Genomic DNA, 22933 nt, shown 5'->3' on the forward strand with positions numbered 1-22933 from the left:
CCAAAATTACCTTCCAAAAACTTGGAAGAAACTAAAAAAAATTCCATTAAAAAAATCAATAGAAATTACCTAATGTTTCTTTTTTTGGGGGGTGAATTATGATGAAATTTTATTCTAATATTAAAAAGTTTAAATAAACCAAAAAGTATGAAAAAATTCAAAAAATGATATGCATTATTGCTACTTCTACTACTATGCCTAGGAAGACAAAAAAAAAATTTTTTTAAATATTGCAGGGGCAATTTTGGGGAAATTTTTTTTTTTAATTAGTAAGATAAGCATGCATGAATGGAGCTTAATATAAAGTGGGTTTATGTTTGCAAAATTCTGAGAAACTTAACCCCCCAAAAATATCTATCTTACTCTTTGAGATATTGGCCCCTAAATTTTACCAACAATTGCCCCATATACACAAGTCTACAAATTTACATCAAACATTTAGATTTATTTTTCTAGTCAAACATTATTAAGCTTAAAACATGCCAACATTCATACCTATGAACATAACCCCAGCATTTTTTGTTTTTTGTGGTCCTTGGATCATGAAACGTTGAGAAATGCAAAAACCTTACATCCCATGTTTTGACTGATTACTTTCTCTCTTGCAGCATAGCTTTAGAGCTATGAGTCAGGAAAGTAAAAATTGAAGAAAATTATAGAAGTTACTGATTGCACACCATTTAAAATAATAAAATAATATGTAGCCTCAATAATTTTTATAACAGTTTTGGTGGATTCAGTAAGTTATAACTAGTCAAAGATAAATAAGCCATTCAGAATGAATGGTCTGAAATCTGGCTTTATTTTTTTTATTTATTTGCCTTCATTAACACTGAACTGGCTAAATTTTTAATGTATTAACTTTTAAAATTTTTTTCAGCTCATTAAACTGATGGCAATAACGGTTAAATCAGTTAAATATTTGTTCAGTCAAATTACCTTAGAAATTAAATTAGCTTGGAAGTTTTAGCTTAGTTCAGTTTTAAGTATGTTGATTACTTTTTAAATAAAAAAAGCCTTATTTAGAGCACTAATTCTGAAGAAGGCCTTTTTTCTGACTAATTATTATTTAAATTAGTCCATAACAAAACTTACTTTCTTGGCATCATAGCTCTGGAGTTGTGCTGCAAGAAGGAAAGTATAGTAATCAGTCAAAAAATGGGGTATGGTTGTTTTTTGCATTTCTGACATTTCATGACCTAGGGACCACAAAAAATGTTGGGGTAAATGTTCATGCTTACATATGTTGGCATGTTTGGAGCTTAATAACGTTTTATTGGATAAACCTATTGTGATGAAATATAAGACAATTTTTGGTAAAAGTTTGGGATCAATATCTCCAGGGTGTGGGGTAGATAGTTTCTTTGAGTTAAAGTTTCTAAAAACATATCCCACTTTATATTAAGCTCAATACATGCATACATGATTATGTTTTATATCTGGCTTATTATTATTTATATTTTGGCTTATATTATATTTTCATATTTTGGCTTATTTTGTTGCAAAATGTGTGTAATGGATGTTGTTTATTTTTGTTAAGCAATACCAGTGGCATCATTAAGTCAAGCACAAATGCCATCAACTAGTAGCACTCCTTCAACATCAACATTATTAGTATCATCTCAAGGTGAAACTGCTGTATCAACTGGTGTAGGTACAACTAGTGTACCAAGGATCTCCCTACCTACGGGTTTTGCTCAGCTGGTACAAACCCCAACAGGAAGGCATATTTTATTTACATCTTCACCCCAGGTTATTCCTGGAACATCAACTGGTAATTTGTGTATATTGTATTTTCAAAAGGGTTATTTGTTTGTGTATGAAGTTTACAGGTTAAGTGAATTTTAACATTTAACATTACCACAGATTTGATTTATCTAATTTTAAACACTATACAAGCACCGTTCAATCATTTACATGTACTTTTCTCTTCTCATTCAACATCGTACAAACAGGTACCCAGCATACCTTTCATCACCCATCAACCTTAATCCAAATACTGGAATATAGTAACATTGCCCATCAATTTTTTTTTACAAATGCTGGAGTTGTAAAAATGATCAAACTCAAACATGTATGTTTATGAATGATTAAAAAAAATACCAGTGTTACCATTATATAAATAACATGAGTGAAGCAGCAATTCAAATATTCACAGATAGTCATTGCTTTTTAGAATACACTTGTCACACTTACTGTTGAATGTTGCTACTATCCAACCAGTTACTCAAGCCTGTATCAATGTGTGATATACCCCCAAAGGAACAAGAATACTATGTAGCTTTGTATCCATACCAGTCAGAAGAGGCTGGTGATTTATGTGCCAACAAAGAAGTTAAGCTTGTTATTAAAAAATAAGGTGATTGGTGAACAGGTACAATTGAATTAAGAAAGGTTAACAACTTGTCTCTATGATGTGGCAGAAGAAATATATATGCAATTGATTACATGCTGTGTTACTACACAATTTTAAGCACAATGTATTACTACATTGTGTTGTGTTTAAAATTAGATGAATCGAAGTTATGTGGTAAGGTTGTATGTTAAAATTTACTTGATTTATAATTTCACATGACAGAGAATAAGAGGGTTATGAAAATAGTTATAGAATTTGAAGTTAACCCAAGCAATCTTAACTGGGCAATGAAATGAAAAATTTAAATATTTTTTGCATTCTGACAGACTCCTTTGATTTACAAATATTTAATAAAAATTGTTTCTCTGGTAAAATAACTACTTATTTATGGAGTAGTACCACACGTAACATGTTCAGAGAATTTAATTGGATGAACTTAAAAATCCTTGTTAATGTCATAAATTCCTCTTTCATTAGATTTGATATGGGATCAGATAACTGTGACAAATGATAAACAAGCATATACAAATGTATTTTTCATTTTAAATGTATTATCTGATGTGTTATTTGTGTAACATAGCATATATAAAAATATAAATGCCGATTGGTAGACAAGATGATCTCTGGTTTTGTAGGCAAGTCGTCTCGTCTTCCCATTAAAATATGTTAGCATAAAGCATGTATGAGGTCATAATACTATAACTCTGTGTGTGCGTGCGTGCATGCACATATATAATATATATTTTTTTTACTTATTTTTAAATTCAGCTTTGTTTTCTTAAAAATAAATCTGTTTGTGTTATACTATTGATTTTATTGGGTTGATCTTTAAGCTTTCAATTGTTTACAGTTTTGTCCATAAGTTGCAATTTGTTTATAGTAATAAATTTCTTCCATTCCAAATGATTTCTTTCATTCAACTGATTGTTAAAAATTATGATTATCATGATAATTTTGATAATAGCAATCAGCTGAGATAGTTTTAACGATTCTTGAAAATGCCAGTATACAAATAAGTTTATTCAGGTAATACTATGTAAAATTAACTTCCATTAATAAAAACTATTGTGTAGGAATGCTTGAATTTTACTGTGATAGATATTTCTTTCTAACATAAATTAAAAATTTATTTATAAGATTGGAAGATGCGAGAATTGTTCAAGTTTTTTCTGCATATATACACTTAAAAATACACAAAAATTTAAAGTGTAACTATAGTTTTTAAATATTGTATGTACTTATTTTTTCAGTAATGTCTAGTGGCCAAAGGGTGACAGTTTTATCAAAACCAGGATCAGTTGCGAGGCTTGCTACACCAACCGTGCAGCTGACTGGTCAGCGACCTTTTTTAAAGGTTCCTAATCTCAGTCTACCATCATCATTACAAGTAATTTATTATTCTTTTTTGTCTTCAATTAATTATATACATCACTATTTAATAATAATGTACTATATATATATAATTTTGCACAATGACTGTATTTGTTAGTATTTTAATTTATATTGTGAAAAAACATTGAACGGAGTCATGTGTTACAAGTGCTAGTGGAAGAATTAATTAAAAAAAATTAATGAATAATTATTTACACTGGTTTACAAATTGGAGAATAGTCTTACAAATACCAATAAGTGAATTTTTTTTGCACTGACTGAAAATGAAGTCAGTCACATTTCTGTAGTCACTTTCTCTATCATACATCACATTTTTGTTATACAAGCTTTTTAGAAATTGCTAAATAATATGAAATTTTAAAAGCAAGAAGTTCTGTAGGTGCAAAATGTAATGTATGTGTTATATATAAGCAGAAAAACTTCCCAATATCAGACATGGCTTAAGAACATACATCTGCCTGTTATTTAGAGGCATCCGCTATTCAGAAAAATGTGACTAGTTTTATGTTCAGTTACTGTACAGAAAAAAAAACACTGAATGGATCAACAGTATTGTGTATTTATTTCATGTAAATTAAAATTAAAAAAAAAAAAAGCCAATTAATGACTGTAAAATTACAATTTTTCTAAAAATAAAAACACTCCTCTAAGTTCATATTTGCTAAAAAAAAGAAGAAAATACTGTTCTATTGTAATTGACAATAAAATAATCAACAATAATGTACCAGTAATCGAGAATAAATTTACTATATAATATTAAAATGGAATAAAAATAATGTAAGCTATAAAAATATTAATAAAAACAGCTACAGTATACAAGAATATTAATCAAAACAAAAAATAATGTAAAAGTCAAAATAAAATACCAAATTTGGATATGTAAAATTTATTTATACGTAGGTGGTTTAATAAAATAGCTCTCTACGTTTGAACTAAGTCCTGGTACATATTTTTTTCAATAAGTAACTGCAGTTCTGATAAGTAATGCTTTCTTGTAATCTTTTTTGTAAGAAAAAAGATGCTTTATAGCCATACAAATCTATAATACTGCATCCAACTCAGGAATGCTTATAGAAAGCTCTTCAGCTTTGATAACTTTCATTGTTGGCAATAAGTACTAATTTTAACCTTATGATGGTATGGTCAGGTGGAGGGACGTCAGAGTATTATTGGGTCGGATGTGACCTACCTCCATTAATCATGTTTTTCTCTCTTATTTGATCAAATATAACACAACTTTTCAAAAAAGAACTTTTATGTTTGAATGGTTTGGCAACAAATCACAAATGATAAAAATAAACACTGAATTTTAATATATACAAAATAATTCTTATATTATATTACATACGTGCTCTTGGCAGAAATTGTTTTCCTAAGTGGCACTCATTACCAACTAAAACAAAAATCGAATACAGAATTATGTACTAGACCACTTTTGTGATTATTGCAAAGTCATCCTTGGCTTTCTGAACATCTGGTTGCCAGGTTGTCAAATCTTAGTTCTTTCAAAAGTAATAAGAACCTTTTTTGGCTCTGTGGATCTCATTACTGGGCACTCACATATTGGAGAAAACATGTCTTGGTGTTCAGACGTTTTCAGTTCTACACTCATGAACAACTATCCAATCAACTTCTGAACTATCAATAGGCCTGATAAATGACTTTTATTATATTTTTTCTTGTTTCTCAAATGCATTCATTGATATGATACACAATCGCGTCAATTATTTGATCGGTGATAAACAAGTTAAAAATTTTTAGTTATCATTTATACTATGAGCTTCACTTTTTGGTCCTGGTAAATGTGTAATGATGTTAGAACTTAGCTGCAAGTACAAGAAAGGAAAGATTACTCCAAATTGTTTTATAGTCTTTCCAATTTCAAAGTTTTAATTTTCTGTTTTTCTTTTATATCTATTTCAGGCTCTGTGCTATCTATATCCATAATAACATGATTATAGATTTCAAACCTGCCTTCTTCATTATCATAGTTTTCTAAGACACAATCTTCTGTTTCCGAACCGCTTTCATGATAAACATCTTCAAAATCTGAGTCTGATTCTTCTTGTTGCCTCATTGGTCTGAAAGAATTCTTATTTGCCATATCAAACACCTAAGAAGATAAAATAAAAAAAATCTAAATATAATGACAAACAAATTTCTTACAAGATTATGGTTGGGTCGCATCCGACCCAACCATGAGGCAGTGGTCCAGAAACACGTGAATTGTATTAGCATGCAATGTACCTATCAGCTATGAACATATCCTTAGCTGTAGGTAAACTGACTTTAGAGATAGCTGAGACCACTCGACAATTTAATAATTTTGGTGGGGGTAGCATAGAGAAGTATTTGGCTTGGGTCTGATACGACCCTTTCCATACATTTGGAGGGTATAAGTTCAGAATGATCCTCTGATCAAGCAATTGACATACTGTAGTAGTAGTACTACTACAGAGGAAGAAATATCATACTAACATATAATATCATATTATTTACCATATTTTCGAAGCTAACATTGGATGGGATTTTGCATTTTCCAAGAATAGTGACTTTTCTATTTTCATCCCCGTTGTACAATCAAAACACTTAAACAATCACAGTCCATCATTATGTCCTTAGTCAAGATTTTTTATTTGAATACCATTCAATTTCTAATGAATTTATGTTTATGCTGTTAAAACATCGTGGCTTTGTCAATTATTAATGGTTTTTCAACACAGCCAACACAAGTCATTCTTTCTTTTGATATCTTCACCCTGCATATTTTTATTCTTTCAAACACATTATTTCACTGGGCAAAGCCTAGAAAAAAAGACCAGTCTTATCACAATTAAAAATGTTTCTTTGATTATAACTCATGCATATTTAATTTAATTTTTCCATCTACTCAGAGAGATTCTCATCTACAGCACCAGCACCACCACAACCAGAAACATTTTTATATGACACTATGTCTAATTTGTAATTTATCTAAACAACCACCTGATGCTTTAAACTTATCATAACAAAGTGTAGCAATTTCTAGGGCTTTCTCGCATATCAAAGTTCCAGAGACCAGAATTTTATTAGCACAAATCCTACAAAACCACTCACAGTCAAATTGTAAACGGCTAGTCATGGCATTTTAGGAAATGCAGATTTGCTTAGCTGTATCATTTTCAGTCTAAGTTTTCCTGACATCAGAACGATTGTGCCATATCACTCACACTGAGTTTTTCTTTTTCGTAAACATTTATAATAGCTACTTTTTCTTTTAATGTCAAGCGTTTGATTTTGAGATATTTTAAGTTGCAGTAATGTAATGATTTATACACAAAACTGAACTTACAGTAAATGTACATATAGAAAACGTACTTCAAGAAAAAATACAGTACTATATCGTAACAAAAATATTACAATTGTTCAATGTACAGTCTACACTTACATAGAAACTGATGATGAATCATGTTGGATGATTCTGATAGAAATCACAACAACAACAACATCTAGGTGGGAAGTGATGCAGTACAGCAGATAAACAAATTAGTCACACAGAGTATAAAAAATGCAAGTATTTTATCCATTAATACCAACATAAAACTGCTGGGGAATGTAAACGTGTCTGTTATTGGGAATTGTCCATTAAGAGATGTTTCATTATATTTTTCAGACTCATATTTTATTTTGTGTATTAAATAAAAAACCCTTATAGAATGTAACTGTTTTTGATAACTGGAGTCTGTGAACTAATAAATTAATTCTTCCTTTTGTGTATGGCAGGGGTCCTGTCTAGAGAAACCAATAGTAGTTACTCATCACTTATTACTTGATTCATCCCATCTGCCTTGATAATGCTCCTTTATTTGTAATATATCCTGGTAGAAGCCTTCTCCCTGCTTATCACTCGCAGTACCCAAATTTGGTGAGAAAAGGAAAGATGGAATGTAGAAAATAAATTTTTAATAAAATCTGGCAGTCTAAATTTTATAGTTCAGCAAAAGATTTTGTACTAAAAGATAATATATTCTGCTTTGTTATTATCAAGAATACCGTGCCGCTAGCATGTTTTTTGTCATTGAGTAATTTGCTAATTTGAGGTCCAACGAGTATTCCTTCTTTTAATTTGGCTTAATATAGGAAATTCATCTTAAATATTTAAATTTTTCTATATTCAGTGCTTTAGCAAAATTCATCAATTGGCAATTTCATATGTGAAGCTTGCAAAATAATTTTCTTAGGGCTGATTTAAGCAACATACTTATTTTTTGTCCAGGAGTGAATCTCGTTTTTGCCACTCCTTAACCATATAATTTTCACTTGTTGCATGACTGTGACAAACGTTACGAAAAGGTATATTCTATAAAGCCATCTTTCAAACTGAAGAAAACCTTACTTATTTTGTATCGAATTTAAAAACTTTAGCTCTATAAAGAAAATGAATTTATAAAATAAGAGTGTGTTCAGCTTGTCAGCAATATTAGTGGAAACCTTTTAATATAAACATCTCTTCAACCAATCACTCCTTTGTTAGAAAGAAGTACCTTCTGTGATTTTTTTTATAGAAAAAGGATAACCATTAAAAATAAATAATTATAGCTTAAGTAATGTGTAGGAAATTGAATTCTCTATACTGATGGCACTCAGAATTCTCATTAATTCATCTTTCATATCATATGGTTTCAGTTCAAGTCACGATTTTAAAATTGAAAATTTTACGCTAAATCATTACATATACATAAAAACCATGCTATAGACTGTTACTGCAATATAAACAGAAACATAAGTTAAACCAGAAGATTTTTTGCTCGGTCAATAAATTATGTCTGATACGAAACTTAATCTTTTGAAATTGTAAACACATTTATCTAATTATACTAGACATATTTATATAATTTTACCATGAACGTAGAGTATTTATGAAGCAAAGTTAATTTTTCAAGCGCATCAAGCCAAAGCAGTACATAGACTATGTTCAAACTTTTTATACATTTTTCAATATTTATGGGAAATTTATTTACATATAAAATCAATTTTTTTACAATTAAGGCATTCTCTGGAAGAAAGGAACTGAACTGAAAACCATGCTTTGAGAAAAATAGATCAAAGTTTTTGTTCCATTATACATTTTATTTTCCCATCTAGTACTTAACAGAGCTATAGTTGTAGAAGAGAAAGAATTGTAATCGGTCCGATTTGGGCATATGCTGTTTTTACTGGGTCGTGATGTTTTAACACCTAAGGAACCCAAAAAACCAAATGGAAATTTTCTGAATGCACATGTGTGTGTGTATTCAGTGTTTCACACCTTATATCTCCAGAACTACTGGACTGATTTTGAACAAACACTGTCAGATTACTTCTGTGTACGGGACATCATTGATGTCATTAAATTTTAAACGTAAAAGGTCAAGGGGATGAAGCCGTAGAGCCAGATCATCTCAGTATTTTGAGATTTCACCTGATTAAGGACTTGTATGTCTAGAATTACTGGACTAATTTTGATCAAACTTGGTCAGAGTACTCCTGTATATGGGACATGAAGTCATTAAATTTTCAAATTAAAAGGTCAAGGAGGTGAGGCTGTACAGCTAGGTTACCCTCAGTAACTCAATATTTTCCCCAATTAAGGTCTTATTTTTCTTAGCCACATCTGTTAACTATTAGAAAATATTATTTGCAAAAAAAAGGTTTTTTTTTTTAAATCGCCACCCCAAAAAATGCTCTAAACTAGCGGCTAAGTGGGTATACTGTGTTGATAGTGTACCCCCTGCCACTACAAGGAGTACTAGTATATCATGGACGTATAGCTATACAAAAAATATTACATTTAAATAAAATTATAAATATTTTAAATTAAGTTGTATGTGTAAATCATACATCAGAAAAAACTATGCGATGGGAATGTGCTACATATTTGTTGTCAGCTTTTTTTAAATGTATTTAATAGTGAATTAATGTTGATAATTTAATTAGTACCAGATTGGTACTTTTCAAGAAGAGGCCTGCATCTGATCTGTAGTTAGTCAGTTAGTTGCTGCAGTTAGTTGTTAGATGGCACCACTGTATGGAGAAAATAAATTAAAATTGTAATCTAATTTTATGTAATAAATAAATATAATCTTACCAAACTTAACCTACGCTCGCTTCGCTTGCAAGCATAGGTTAAGTTTGGTTTAGATTATATTTATAGCATAGGTTAAGTTTGGTTTGATTTTATTTTTACTTTTAGATTTATTTATTATATAAATTTATCTATATATTTATGTAATTAGTTTTTATATAAATTTATTATACAGTGCACCATCAATTTACATGGTGTTACATTCTGGAAAATTTCCACGTATAATGAAATCGCATAAATTGAGACTCATATTTAATGCAGAAATACAGGTTAAGTTCTTGTTAAGTTATATAGTAAATGATATATAAATTTCTGCACTCAAAAAAATACTGTACTTTATTTTATTATTACAGTATCGTATTATTTTAATGATATTACAGTACAATGTATGTATTTAAAAAGAATAAAAAATACGTACATTTATCTATTTATTTATTTTCTCCTTTCAGTGGCACCATCTTACAACTAACTACTACTGATTTAACTACTATTTGGTCATCTTGAAAAGTACCCCAGATTTATACAATTAGTAATTTTAATAGTGTCCAGTAAGAGTAAATTCTTTACAATTTACAAAAAAAAAAAAAAAAATAGGGATAAGTTTCCTTTTTTCACAGAATGCAAGAAATGTTTTGGCTACATGAAACCATACTCAGTGCTGCAGTTATTCCTGAAATACTGATATACCAGTTATAGAGTAAAAGATGGCAAACATTTTATTAGTTTATGGGGCTAATAATAGCGGTTGCATTTTTAATCCATTGACAAAGTATGTCAATAATGTGCAACTGATATTATATAAATTGAATTTTTTTATAGGCTCCAGTTACATCTGTGGAATTACCAGAAACTATTCCTGGAGGCTGGAGGAATTTGTTCTATATTCTACAAATTTTAACAAATTGGACACCTAAATCTAACATATCTTAAACTGTGCCGGTCCAATAAGAAGGTATATAAGGTGTGTTTGAAAGGTTTTAAGAAACGTGCCACCATTGCTCAATAGGAGCAGGTAGGTTTGTCAGAGGGTGTTGAAGTGAATGCCTGTTTTGTCCTTGAAACATTCTGAAAATATCACCACGATGTCTTTGTTTAGTAGAGAGTTGCATCATGGTGAGTGAAGATGTGTTTTCAGTTCTTGGTGGATTTTTGATTTTGCAAAATGGATGAAGAACAAGTTTGTGTCAAAGTTTGTTTGAAAACGGAAAAATCAGGTTAGGAGACTTATTTATCCTCTCATAAATAAAACAACTTTTGGGAATAAATGCCTGAGTTGGTCAGATGTTTTTATGTGGTTCAACAGATTCAAAGATGGCTGTGAATCGGTTGAAAATGGACCCTGATCTGGTCAGTATTCCACTTCAACAAAAACATTATGAAAGTTTGCAATTTTGTACATTCTGACCGTATGCTTACAATTAGGAGATATGACTATGAATTAATTCAAGTTTCTACATTTAAGTTTGTACACGGTTCAACCAATTTTAAATGAAGATTTCAATGTATGTCAAATGTCGGTGAAATTCATTCTGAATTTGTTGTCAGACCAGCAAAAACAACACAGATTTGAAGTATCCAAGAACTGATTAATTGGACCAAAACTGACCCAGATTTTTTAAATTGGGTAATTACAGGTGACAAAGGGTATGGCCTAGAAATAAAGGCACAGTCATCGCAGTGGAAGGGTCCAAGTTTGCCATGACAAAAGGGTCACTCAGTCAAACGTGAAGACAATTTTGGTGGTTTTCTTTGATTTTATGGGTATTATGCATCATGAATTTGTCACTAGGGGGCAGACAATCAACCAGGAATTCTATCAATGTTCTTCAGTGTTTTTGTGAAAATGTGCCTGCACTCTGGTGAGACAAGAATTGGGGTCCTCCACCATGAAATGCACACCTGCTCATCATGTGTTTGAGAAAGCGGAATTTTTGGCTTTTGCTGGAGTGCTTCCAAAAGTGTAAATACCATTGGAATCAGTGTTAAGTCAGAAGGTGATTTCTTTGAAGGAGATCCATTTCAACAACCTGTAAGTACTGCCATTTTGAAATTACAAGCCCAGTCTTAAAACTTTCCAATCGCACCTTGATATTCTGCAGTATCTTTTTTTATAGGTGTGGAGAGAAACCATAATTCCCAGAAACAATTAAGCATGAATTGTATTACTGTTGAAGAAAAACACTTTTAAGAGTACCTATCTTAAAACACATTGTCTAATCTTAATCTGATTAAAATTTAGTTTTATTGTTTGTTATCTGATACCAAAAATAGAAGTTTTATTTTTCATTTATTTTTCCCTGTGTGGCAGTAGAACATGACATTTGTATACACAGACCAGTTAGATTAGATGAATCAGTGTTTCTCTCTCTCTCTCTCTCTCTCTCTCTTTAAAGAGAATATTATAATGTCTTAGTTGTTTATATCTCAAATGAAATTATTAATTATTGATCTTATTATAAACAGGCATAATTTGAAATAGTACTTTCCTTCTTAAAAAACAAAAATTTTTGATAGTTTATATATATATATATATATATATATATATATATTTATAATTTTTTTTTTTTACAGAATGTTATCCTGAGTTCAGCTGGTGTTTCTACTGCAAGCACAACTACTGTTACCATGACAGTGACTAATACTATGACCACGTTGTTAACAAAAACCAGCTCCACTGTCTCGCAGCCCGTCCCTACTCCTAATCCAGGTGTACTGCCAATTGCCACTGCTATTGCAAGTGCTACCGCTAGTGCTAGTACATCTTCATTTGCTAGTAATAGTATTAGCAGCAGCAGTGTTAGTAGTAGTCTTAGTTCAGCCGCACTTTCTACAGCAACTAGTACTGGTACAATCACTACAACTACAAAAACAACAACTATTGCTGGTTCTATTACATCTACTGCCATAACTACTACTACTGCTTCAACATCAACTGTTACTAGCAGCAGTATGGTTACAACTAGACAAGCTAGTTTGCAACTTCGTAAGAAGCAGTTAGAAAGCAGTGCAAACTCTGTTTTTAACATTGTAAGCAAAGAAATTACCTTTACATTTAGAATATTTGTGTAATTTTTATAAGTAGTAATAAATTGCCTTTAATGTAGAGACACTTTGAAGGTACCCTAATCATCAGTTCTGTAAACTTATAAAAATATTTCAATTTATAGATAAAATGTATTGTCAAATTAATAAGAACTATCCTAGACATTAATCAAAATAGAATTTTCAAATTCCTCCCTTTTTTTATCAATTAATGTCAAATTACATCTTCATTTAACATTTTGCCTTGTGGTTTAATTTTTTTTTATTTTTAAGCTTGCAAATAAAAATATGATTTTTCTAATTATAAAAATCATTATTAGGATTCACTTTGTAAGTTCTGTAAAACATTTTTTTTTTAAGGTCTGAAGTATTCTTTGGTTTAAAAATATCTGTCTTATCAATGTTTGTGTATATTCATATAAAAACTGAATTGATAAATGTTTGATATAATGATACAGCAGCGACTTTATGACAAGTTTGTTCTTTAAAACTAAAGGAAAATACTTTAATCACATTAATTGTGTCTTCTTTATTAATAAAAATATTCTGCACTTTTAAAAATTCTCTTATATATTTACCCCAATTTGATGTCTTACAGAATAAATTGTAACATGAAATTTTAGTCATGTAGTCCTTGTTTCAGAATTTTACAGATTTATAATTGATAGAAGAAATTTTAATCTGACTAACTTTATATTATCTCTCTTTATATTCATTCTTGCAGCCTGGAACTGAATGTATATAAATACACTCACTCACAGACTGAATAAAACACTGATGGTACCTGGTATGTTAAATGTATAATTTATCAATTTATATGCTATGTACATAAATATTTGTTGATATATTATTATAAGAATAATATTATAACTAGTGAACTATATGGAAGTGTATGTGAATTAAAATTAGTGAAGTATTTGTGATTTTTCTGAGCATTGTTTATGCTTGATTAAGTACAAGTAAAAATTCAAAAATAAAAATCTGAAGGTAACTCTGAGTTAACTACTGTAGAAGTAGAGGATAACTTCATCATATCATTTACCCCCTTACTCCTTTTACTGCTAACTGCCATTATTGTAGTTGTCTTTCTTCACTAGAAAGATAACTTTTTCCATGTAAAACAAAACCATATAGGCTGGCTATAATTAGATCCCTGAACCTGTAATCAGATTTCTAGTGAATGTTTATTGCAATAATGCTGGAAGAATGGGAGTGGATCCTCACTGTAATACAATTTTTGTAGTCAACTCCTTATTGTTTGATAAAATCTACAAAACACTCTGAAGAGCCAGTCAGGGCTAAAATGAATTCTCATTAAAATTTTATGAATAGTTCTCTTCTTAACTGTGTTCATGTTAAAGCTTTGAAGTCTGCCCAATAATCGTGAATAAATTATTTCTGAATGTTAATCTAAAGGAGATGACATTAGGTGTGAACTGCTCTATATATGTTAGAGACAGGGCATGTTTATCAACTTCATTAATAATATACATGAAGGTCAGGTAAAAAATTAAAACTTTTAGGAACCCATCCTGCAACATATAGTCTCAGCAAGAAAAATGATTTAAAGTAGTAAATTGCTATTTTGAGTAGTTAAAATGGGCGTCTTTAGTTTTTACTTTCATCTACTCTGAAAAAATTGGTTAGAATCTGAAAAATATTTAATTTATTAGTTGTAATACTTGTTAATTCTATGTTTATCAGTTCATTTTGTATATTTCTTTTACTACCTGTTTTTTTTTACATAGCCAATTCTCGAGGAGAGACGGAAAGCTCGACGCATGGAAAAATTAAAGAGATTAGCAGCTGTGAATAAAAGACGTTGTCTTGCTTACCCTATTTATGGTGAAGATTTAAAGACAGCTTTAAGACTAGTCGATTTAGATCCTCCACCTGGAATGCATTGGCGTTGTTCTGGCTTTCTTCATTGTTTGCATACAATGTGTCAAAATTCAGATTATGGTGAAAATTATTGGACTCAAACAAATGTGCTTAGAAGTGCTATACTCTCTGTGGAACAGAGGCTAGAGCAGCTTAATGATATAATTAGTAGGTGAGTAAATAAACCCAAAGTAGATATTTTCTTATTATAATTATTGTATTTTATTTTATTGTAACAAATGAAACTAAAGTTTCCACAGCATACTCAAAATAGGATGGTGATTGTTGCTATATAGTCGAAGGTACATTCCAGTATGTTGTAGGCCAAAATCAGTCTGTATACCATGCCTAGATGCTCTACATGCACGCAGGACTACTCTATTATGATGATTTGGGTATCAACAAGTGTGTGTTATTCACCTGTGGACAAGGATATCGGTTTCACCACTGACAATTTCCATGTGGTACTATTGTATCTGTCCTATACAAAAAGTATTTATGTAGGGTGTCGATGAGTTGTTCGAGTTCAGGTGAGTCTGCTAGCAGTATCACATCTATTTGTAGGTCTTTGGCAATATGGTGTAGTTCCTTCGTCATGCCTGCAACTGCACGGGCATTCCACTGCAACAAGTACAAAGTCACTCTAGCCATATCTGAATTGTGGGTCTATTAGACATTCTTTCAACAACTGGGGGAGGTACTTGAGGCTCTGTGCTTGTAAGAGGTGGGATAGAAGTGCCAGAATATCAAGCATTACATCCCTGATGGACACCTCTGATAGAAAGGCAGTCCTGGTGATTTCTGCCATTGGCACGACTTCTGGCTTTTAGCTGCTAGTGTGGCTTATGTCTTGGGTGCTTTTTGCAGGTATGCTGTGTCAGCTATTTTGCCAGAGTTGCCAACAGGCGAAGGGAAACCCAACCTTGCTCTCGCCTTGTTGTGTGTTCCTCTCGGCTCCAAAATTATTTTTGGTTTCTTAGATACAACATTGTTAAATCTAGGCATTTCAGTAGTAAATAGTGTGAAACTTCTCTTAAGAAAGAGTTTTATTGGTAAATAAAATATTTGTATGCTTGTAAGGAAAATTGAATTTGTTGTTAAAAATCAATAATTTTTTATTACATTGATTGAACATTTTTAAGATTTCTGGTAAAGACAATTCATCTTAAGATACAGTGAATGATTGAAGCATATGTATAATGGTATCAGCTTGGCTTTTTGTGAAACCATCATAGCTGTTTAATTATATTATCTTTGCACTTATTGCTTTCGCTAGTATCTGTGATTAGTTTTCTGTGCAATTAGGTATGTCGTCATTTTATATATATATATATAATTGTGTCTGGAGTAATATAAAGAAGATAATGTTATGTGTAACATTACACGGTTTACTTGGACAGTATAAACCTTTCTCAGTCTTGAATATCCATTAAGTGGTCAGCACCACTTATGTGGATCAGTTTTACTGTATTAACAAAATTAAATTAATCTATATCCTGCTATTGTAGTTGAGCTTGTTCAGTATTGATTGTAAATTAAGCATTTAAAAATTTATCAACTATTTTTAGAATCTTTTGCTTAACATATTTGGCCTGCTGTAAGTCATAGATATGGACACAGGGATTCTGCCACATGTATTCTATCCCACGGATTATAATCTCATAAGTACATGGTATATATTATCATGTACATATAACCTTAATAGTTGAGGTCAGCATCATCTAAGACATAGGATACAATGAATACAGCATAGCCACAATCAAGATCAACTAGCACGATGTCGGGGATACTATGAAAATTTAGAGCACGTTGATTTTCTGTTTCTTTTTTTTTACTGAGCCAAATATACTGATTGACATCAACATGCTGGTACCCTTTCCAATTCAAGTAATGTTAGTTTTACAAATGGTAGCATTTTCAAATCTTCAGCACAAAGATTGGCAGAATTTTGAAGTCCTATTACTCTCATAGAAATGAATTGTGAGCAGGCCATATGTACCTCAGTAGCTTACATGCACAATTTGGACAGTAGTGCAAGCTAGAATTTAATTTACATTTTTCTTTCTATAGGAAAGTAGTGCTTAATTCTCTTGGCTGCATAAGTTAAGGGCAAACTTTATAGTAATTGTTATTTATCTGATATAAAAATGTGAATGGATATTTGTGAGTGTTACAAAGATGGAAAGATGTTAGTTTTTATTGGCTGGGGAATAACTCATCGTAATATTGCAAGATTACTGTTGTCGACCAGTGGTGTTAAGACAAAGTAAACCATGCTCACTCTTTAATATTCTTAGTTGGTCAACACCACTTCATCAATTTTCCTGTATTACAAAAATAAATCTATGCTAACTACAAAATTAGAGAAATTTTAATGCCTATAAATAATATTAAAATAGCTAAAAATAACTAATGCTCCATAAGTATTATTTAGTATTTTTTGTATTGTTTTTGGTTGTTTAGAGAAGCCAGTTTTTATAAGATGTGTACTCTCTTAGGCTGAAAAATTATATATTGTAAAAACAATTTTTTATATGCAATTTTTAAGAGTATAGAGCATTAGTGTCAGCAGCTGATGATTAGTTAATTGATTTTTATTATATCTATTTTTTTTTTTTTTTTTTTTTTTTTTTTTTTACTAGGTTTGTAGTGTATGTGCCTGCAGTAGTAGCTCGTGAACCTAGACTGCATTCCTCCCACCCTCCACCATGGAAATTATGGAGAGAAAGAGTACGTAATGAAAATGTATGCAGAGAGTTAAGATCAAGATCGGCTTGTCTTCATAGAGTTGCATCAAATATGATGACACAGTTCCCTGATCCTCGATTAATTCAGTATGATTGTGGTAAGCTTCAAACGCTGGATCGTTTGTTGCGACAGCTTAAATCAGAGCACCATCGTGTCCTAATTTTTACTCAAATGACAAAGATGCTGGACGTCCTTGAATCATTCCTAAATTATCACGGACACATTTATTTGAGACTTGATGGAACAACAAGAGTTGATCAAAGACAGGTATTATTTTGAAAAATAAGTTTTACATTTTTTCATGTAGAAGTAATCTTTGTATACTTTAGTAGAGATTTAACTCTTCATATACAAATTTTTCCAAAGAGGTGGTTAGCTATGGGACACTATTTTTTTCACATCAGATGGCTTTGATAAAATCATAGTCGTTGTTTAAAAATACTTATTTATAAATAATAATAATAAATTCAAGCACACACTTGAATGTATAAAATAAACAAGTTCTCAATTTAATAAATAATAAAAACAAGCTTAGAAAAAATTTTACCTTTCATCAAATTCTATTTGAAATTATCTAGTTTTATTGTCAACAAACTTTGTGTCATTGATCAGTAATTAAATTACTTTACATTATAGTAAAAAAAAAAAAAGTTGTATAAATATAGAGAAGATTTTTATGCAAGGTCTATTCATAAAGTATATGACCACAGATATAAAAAAAAATTAATCTAGTGGCTTCAAACCTTAGACCTTAAGGTCCTTAAAGTAGACTTCTTGCTGCTCCACATACCATACACTTATCCCTAAAATATGTAACTTGCTTTTGATAAAAGTGTTAATTTTCTATTCTTCTTTGTTACTCAATGGATGTACTGATTTTCCATTGTACATGAGGTGTGAAGAGCTGCTTTTTAGTTGGCTAGTGAGCTTTCTATTTAGCTGCAGTTAAATCCACAACAGATAATGTAGGTAATTTTTACTTCTTATCATTAAACTGGTAGCTGTCATGAAATTTTTCAAAGCTGTGCTTGCCCTTTCTTTGATATGAAGGGGATTTAACATTTTATGTATAAAATATGAAATATAATTTTACCATATTGAATAAATTTCTACAAAACATTGTAAATATACAGCCATTACTATAAAAACATAGAACAACTTTATATTATTAGAAAGTAGAAAATGCCTGTTGTGGATTAAGGCAAAACTCTGAGAGAAACAAATTTTCTGCGTTTGGATTAATTTGTGTAATACCGGATAAAAAATCTGATGATAAACTACCAATTGTTAGTTTTTAGTACACCAAAAGAATAAGAATTTGGGTTTTTATAATTATTGATAATTCTCTTCCTAGTTGATGATTCCTTTTCTCTTTTCTTTTTTTTTGTTAAATAATGTAAGTGTATTTACAACCTATTGAGTCTATTAAGCTACATTAAAAAGAGTTACTATGCACTTTACATTTTTTGATTAGTGAATCAAAAAATCTTTTCACCTTTTTATTATATATAGTATCACCTTTTATTATATATAGTAGCTGGAAATATTAATAATGTAAAATATTGTCGTTCTTTATTACAGGCATTAATGGAAAGATTTAATGCTGACAAAAGAATATTTGCATTTATATTAACAACGAGATCCGGTGGTATTGGTGTCAATTTAACTGGTGCCGATACAGTAATATTTTATGATAGTGACTGGAACCCAACTATGGATGCCCAAGCACAAGATCGATGTCATCGTATAGGTCAAACTAGAGATGTTCATATTTATAGGTAAGTGGTGCCATATTTCTATAGTAATAATATATATTAATATAGTATTTATAGTAATATAGTATGTAGTATTTATAGTAATAATATATATTTCTATAGTAATGCTGTTATTCTTTATTTGAAAGTAAAAAAAATACGACTGCTGACAGTATTTATGATTTGGCTACGCATCAATATTTTAACTATCCATTAATGTAATACTGATGATTGGAGTGTAGCTGGTGAAATATTGTCTGTTAGTAACTTTTAATTAAAACCATTTTACAACATGGGTGAAAAGTTCTAAGTCCCAAACACTTTGAATGTGAACATTAATTTAATGTGTGTACTACATAGTTTAAATACTTAGTTAACATTTTATTGCAGTTTATGCAAATTAATGACTTGAAAATTCTTAAATTTTTGTTTCTCATTTTTTAAAAATATTTTCATTTGAATTTTGTTTATTCTACATCATTATTTTGAGTTTCATCTCCCAAAGTCTTAGTATAAAACCCTAAATTTTAAGACAATTAACCAATTAGCTGATTAAAATAAAAAATTTCCTGTTAAACATTTAAGTTTAAAATATTACTGAAATTATACAGCAGATAAAAAAGGCAGTAATTTTTAAATGGTAGAATAAAACAATAAAGTTAAATCATTTTTGAAAGCTAAAAATTGATCAAATTTTTTTGAGGATGGTTTGTAAGTGCCCTAGCGAAAGAGATGTTTCAGGACCAGTATAAGCTTTTGAAATGAAGGATTGCTTTGGTGAAAAGAATTCAAAGCATTGGACGGTATTGAATTTTTATTTTCTTAGTTTTTTCAATTTAAAAAAGTATCAAATAAATGATTCAATCACGTCTTTACCTTTGTTATGTCATGATTTGAATTCATTATGTCTTAAAATAGCATGTCGTACTATTTTTGCTTCAGTTTTTATAGATATTTCAGTGATGAATGAATAATTTGTCTAAAAGTAATGTTTGTGAAGTAAAAGTATGTATTTATATTATATTAATTTTTTATCTAGTATAATTAAAAAAAAAAAAAATGTATTCTATTCATATCGTTAATATATTTTCAGGTTAATTAGTGAAATGACTGTTGAAGAGAATATTCTGAAGAAAGCAAATCAGAAACGAATGTTAGGAGATTTAGCAATTGAGGGTGGAAATTTCACAACAGCCTATTTCAAAAGTGTAAGTTAATGTGCTGGTTTATTTACAGCTTCTTTATAATAATTTTCAGATATTTTTACATTAAAATTGACAACTATGACTAATGTGGTTGATTATGTTTATTCATGTACTAACAATCATACATTTCTATATGTATTCTGCCCTTGCAGTAGTGTTAAATTAAGAAAACTTACCAATGTATTTACATATTTTTACTATTTTTACTTATATGAATATATGGTCTAGATGTTAACATATATTCTTTTATATTTATTTTTTTTTGGAATAAATAATAAAACCACATTTTGTCTGATGTATAAAAATGAAATGCTTAATTTAATAACTTAATATACAAACAATGGTTTAATTTAATAAACTGAAATTAAAATTTTGATTCCAGCATATTAGGTTCTACTAGAATTTTATGGTAGATGAACTTTGCATTTGTTTAATCAATTGAATTGCTAAAGTCTTTATGTTTAGTTTTGTTTGTAAATTTGTTCGTATATAAAGTGATGTAATCACAAATCTATGGTTAATATATTCAATCAAAAAAGTGTATTGTGAAGTTCTTTGAAATCAGGAATATGAAATATAACATTAAGTATTCATTCTACTAGTGTTGCTTCAGTTTATATAGTTATTCCAGTGATAAACAATAATCTTAAGTAATAATGTTAATGTAACATGAAGTACTGGATGCTTCTGAAGCAGAATACGAATCCTGAATGTTGAAGGCTGGATATATTTTAAATAATTCATTTAATCATTGTAGAATATGTTAAAAGTGCTGAAAAAACTCATATCATGTGATGGGCTGCTCAAACTCACAAGTGAAAAGAGATAGTCAAATTAAAAAAAATGGCATAAAAGTACATTTTATTTGCTACATAAACTTAATTTATTTTTCCGCATAGTCACAATTTCTTCCAAGCGTGAACCAGTTCCCTCATTTTGACAGTGAAGAATGCTGGTGGTCATTCATTGATTCGCAACCTGGCTAGAAATGAATACTGTTAATATACCTCTTAAATTGTGGAAAGAAGTAAAAATCTCAGGGCATTAAATCTGGTGAGTGTAAAAGATGTAGAATAGGTTTAAATTTCAACTTCACAAGAGACTTAGCACTTGCATGTGTTTGGCAAGCATTATCATGTTGCAGAATTATCTGCTTTGTTGATTGTTGAATATGATATAAACATTTCCTAAGGTATTTTAACATCCATGCATCTATATATGTTGCCCAGAAATTACAGTTAACCCAGTTTTAATGTTAACATTCCAGGAGCAACAGGCATCTGTCATAAGGCGTTACATCAGTTGCCAACAAGTGTTGTGGTAGCCAACCTCCTCTTCTGGGTGGCTGAGATTCCCCTCCCCAGGAGAGCTACCCTTCTTGCGTCTAACCTAACTGGCGTCTGGGCATGTGTTGCACATACCGTCTCCCACTGCACCCTCCCCTCATACCATGAGGTCTTCAATGTGTAAATACTACAGCAGTATTTAATTTTCCACTATATACACAAGATCCGCATATATTGTTATATAGTTGAATCCTTAAGACTAACAATGACAATTTTTATTTTACACCTCTGTATTGCTCCTTGCTCTCTCTGTTGAGGTGAGCAAGCACCCTAGGCCTTAGATGTCTGTACACTGTGAGCTATTAAAAACTTTACCCTTATTATAGGGGCTTTGCCCTGTACCTACACAGGCGTCCGATCCCTATGGTATTTGAATATTACTTGTTTTATAAAATTCATTAATTATATTATAGTCTTGCTGTAGAATCCAATTATATACTTAAGACTAACATTGACGGTTCTACCATAAGTTTATTAATCTTACTCCTATTTTGGGGGCTACACCCAGTTAACCCAGCTTTTTTTTCCCTTCTCGCCCCGACCGGATATCCATTTAAGTATACGCAGTCGGGGAGAGTGTCCATATACTCAAGGAGGTGTCCCCCACCCACCGGCAGCACGTCCGGCATGGCAGGTTAGCCTCCCCGGTCTCGGATCTTTTATTTTTCATTTGCCATGCTTCTAATCCCCCACCTCATGGCCAAGGTCCGGCAACGCCGTCCCTCAGCCGCTCGGCAGGGAACCGGGTCTCGGTCTTTATCTTTTGCCATGCCTCAAACCGGTGGCACCGACCCCACTAAGCACCAAGGCACCCGCAGGGCCGTCACTGCCGGCCGGGACTCGGTCTTAACTTTACCCCACAGTTCCCTCCCTTCTCAGGAACCCCCCACACCTCAGCATGCGGGCCCTCCAGGGAGGGACTGTCCTCCCTTCCCTACTTTAACTACGACCCCCCGTCTTCTGTCTTCGTCTTCTTTAATACGGAGAATTTCCCCCGCGAACTTCTTGAACCAGTCCCAATTTTCATGACTATACGCCATCCAATTAATTAAATTGTCAGGGGTCAGTCTATTAATTAAAATTTCCCTTCTATTATCAGCCCATCT

The 22933-nt window shown here is 31.0% G+C and overlaps 1 protein-coding gene across 3 annotated transcripts in view; it reads left to right on the forward strand.

Moving 5' to 3' along the window:
* The window catches only part of dom (domino helicase), a 209334-nt gene that overhangs the window by 84459 nt on the left and 101942 nt on the right, over positions 1-22933 (forward strand). For all 3 annotated transcript variants that reach the window (XM_075364173.1, XM_075364174.1, XM_075364175.1), the window contains 7 exons: positions 1541-1774; positions 3607-3743; positions 12423-12878; positions 14642-14946; positions 17417-17789; positions 19104-19300; positions 20370-20484. In XM_075364173.1, the coding sequence (XP_075220288.1) occupies positions 1541-1774; positions 3607-3743; positions 12423-12878; positions 14642-14946; positions 17417-17789; positions 19104-19300; positions 20370-20484 (1817 nt within the window). The remainder of the gene's footprint in view (positions 1-1540; positions 1775-3606; positions 3744-12422; positions 12879-14641; positions 14947-17416; positions 17790-19103; positions 19301-20369; positions 20485-22933) is intronic.

The sequence above is a fragment of the Lycorma delicatula genome, chromosome 4 (genome assembly GCF_047948215.1).
Source record: "Lycorma delicatula isolate Av1 chromosome 4, ASM4794821v1, whole genome shotgun sequence".
NCBI lineage: Eukaryota > Metazoa > Arthropoda > Insecta > Hemiptera > Fulgoridae > Lycorma > Lycorma delicatula.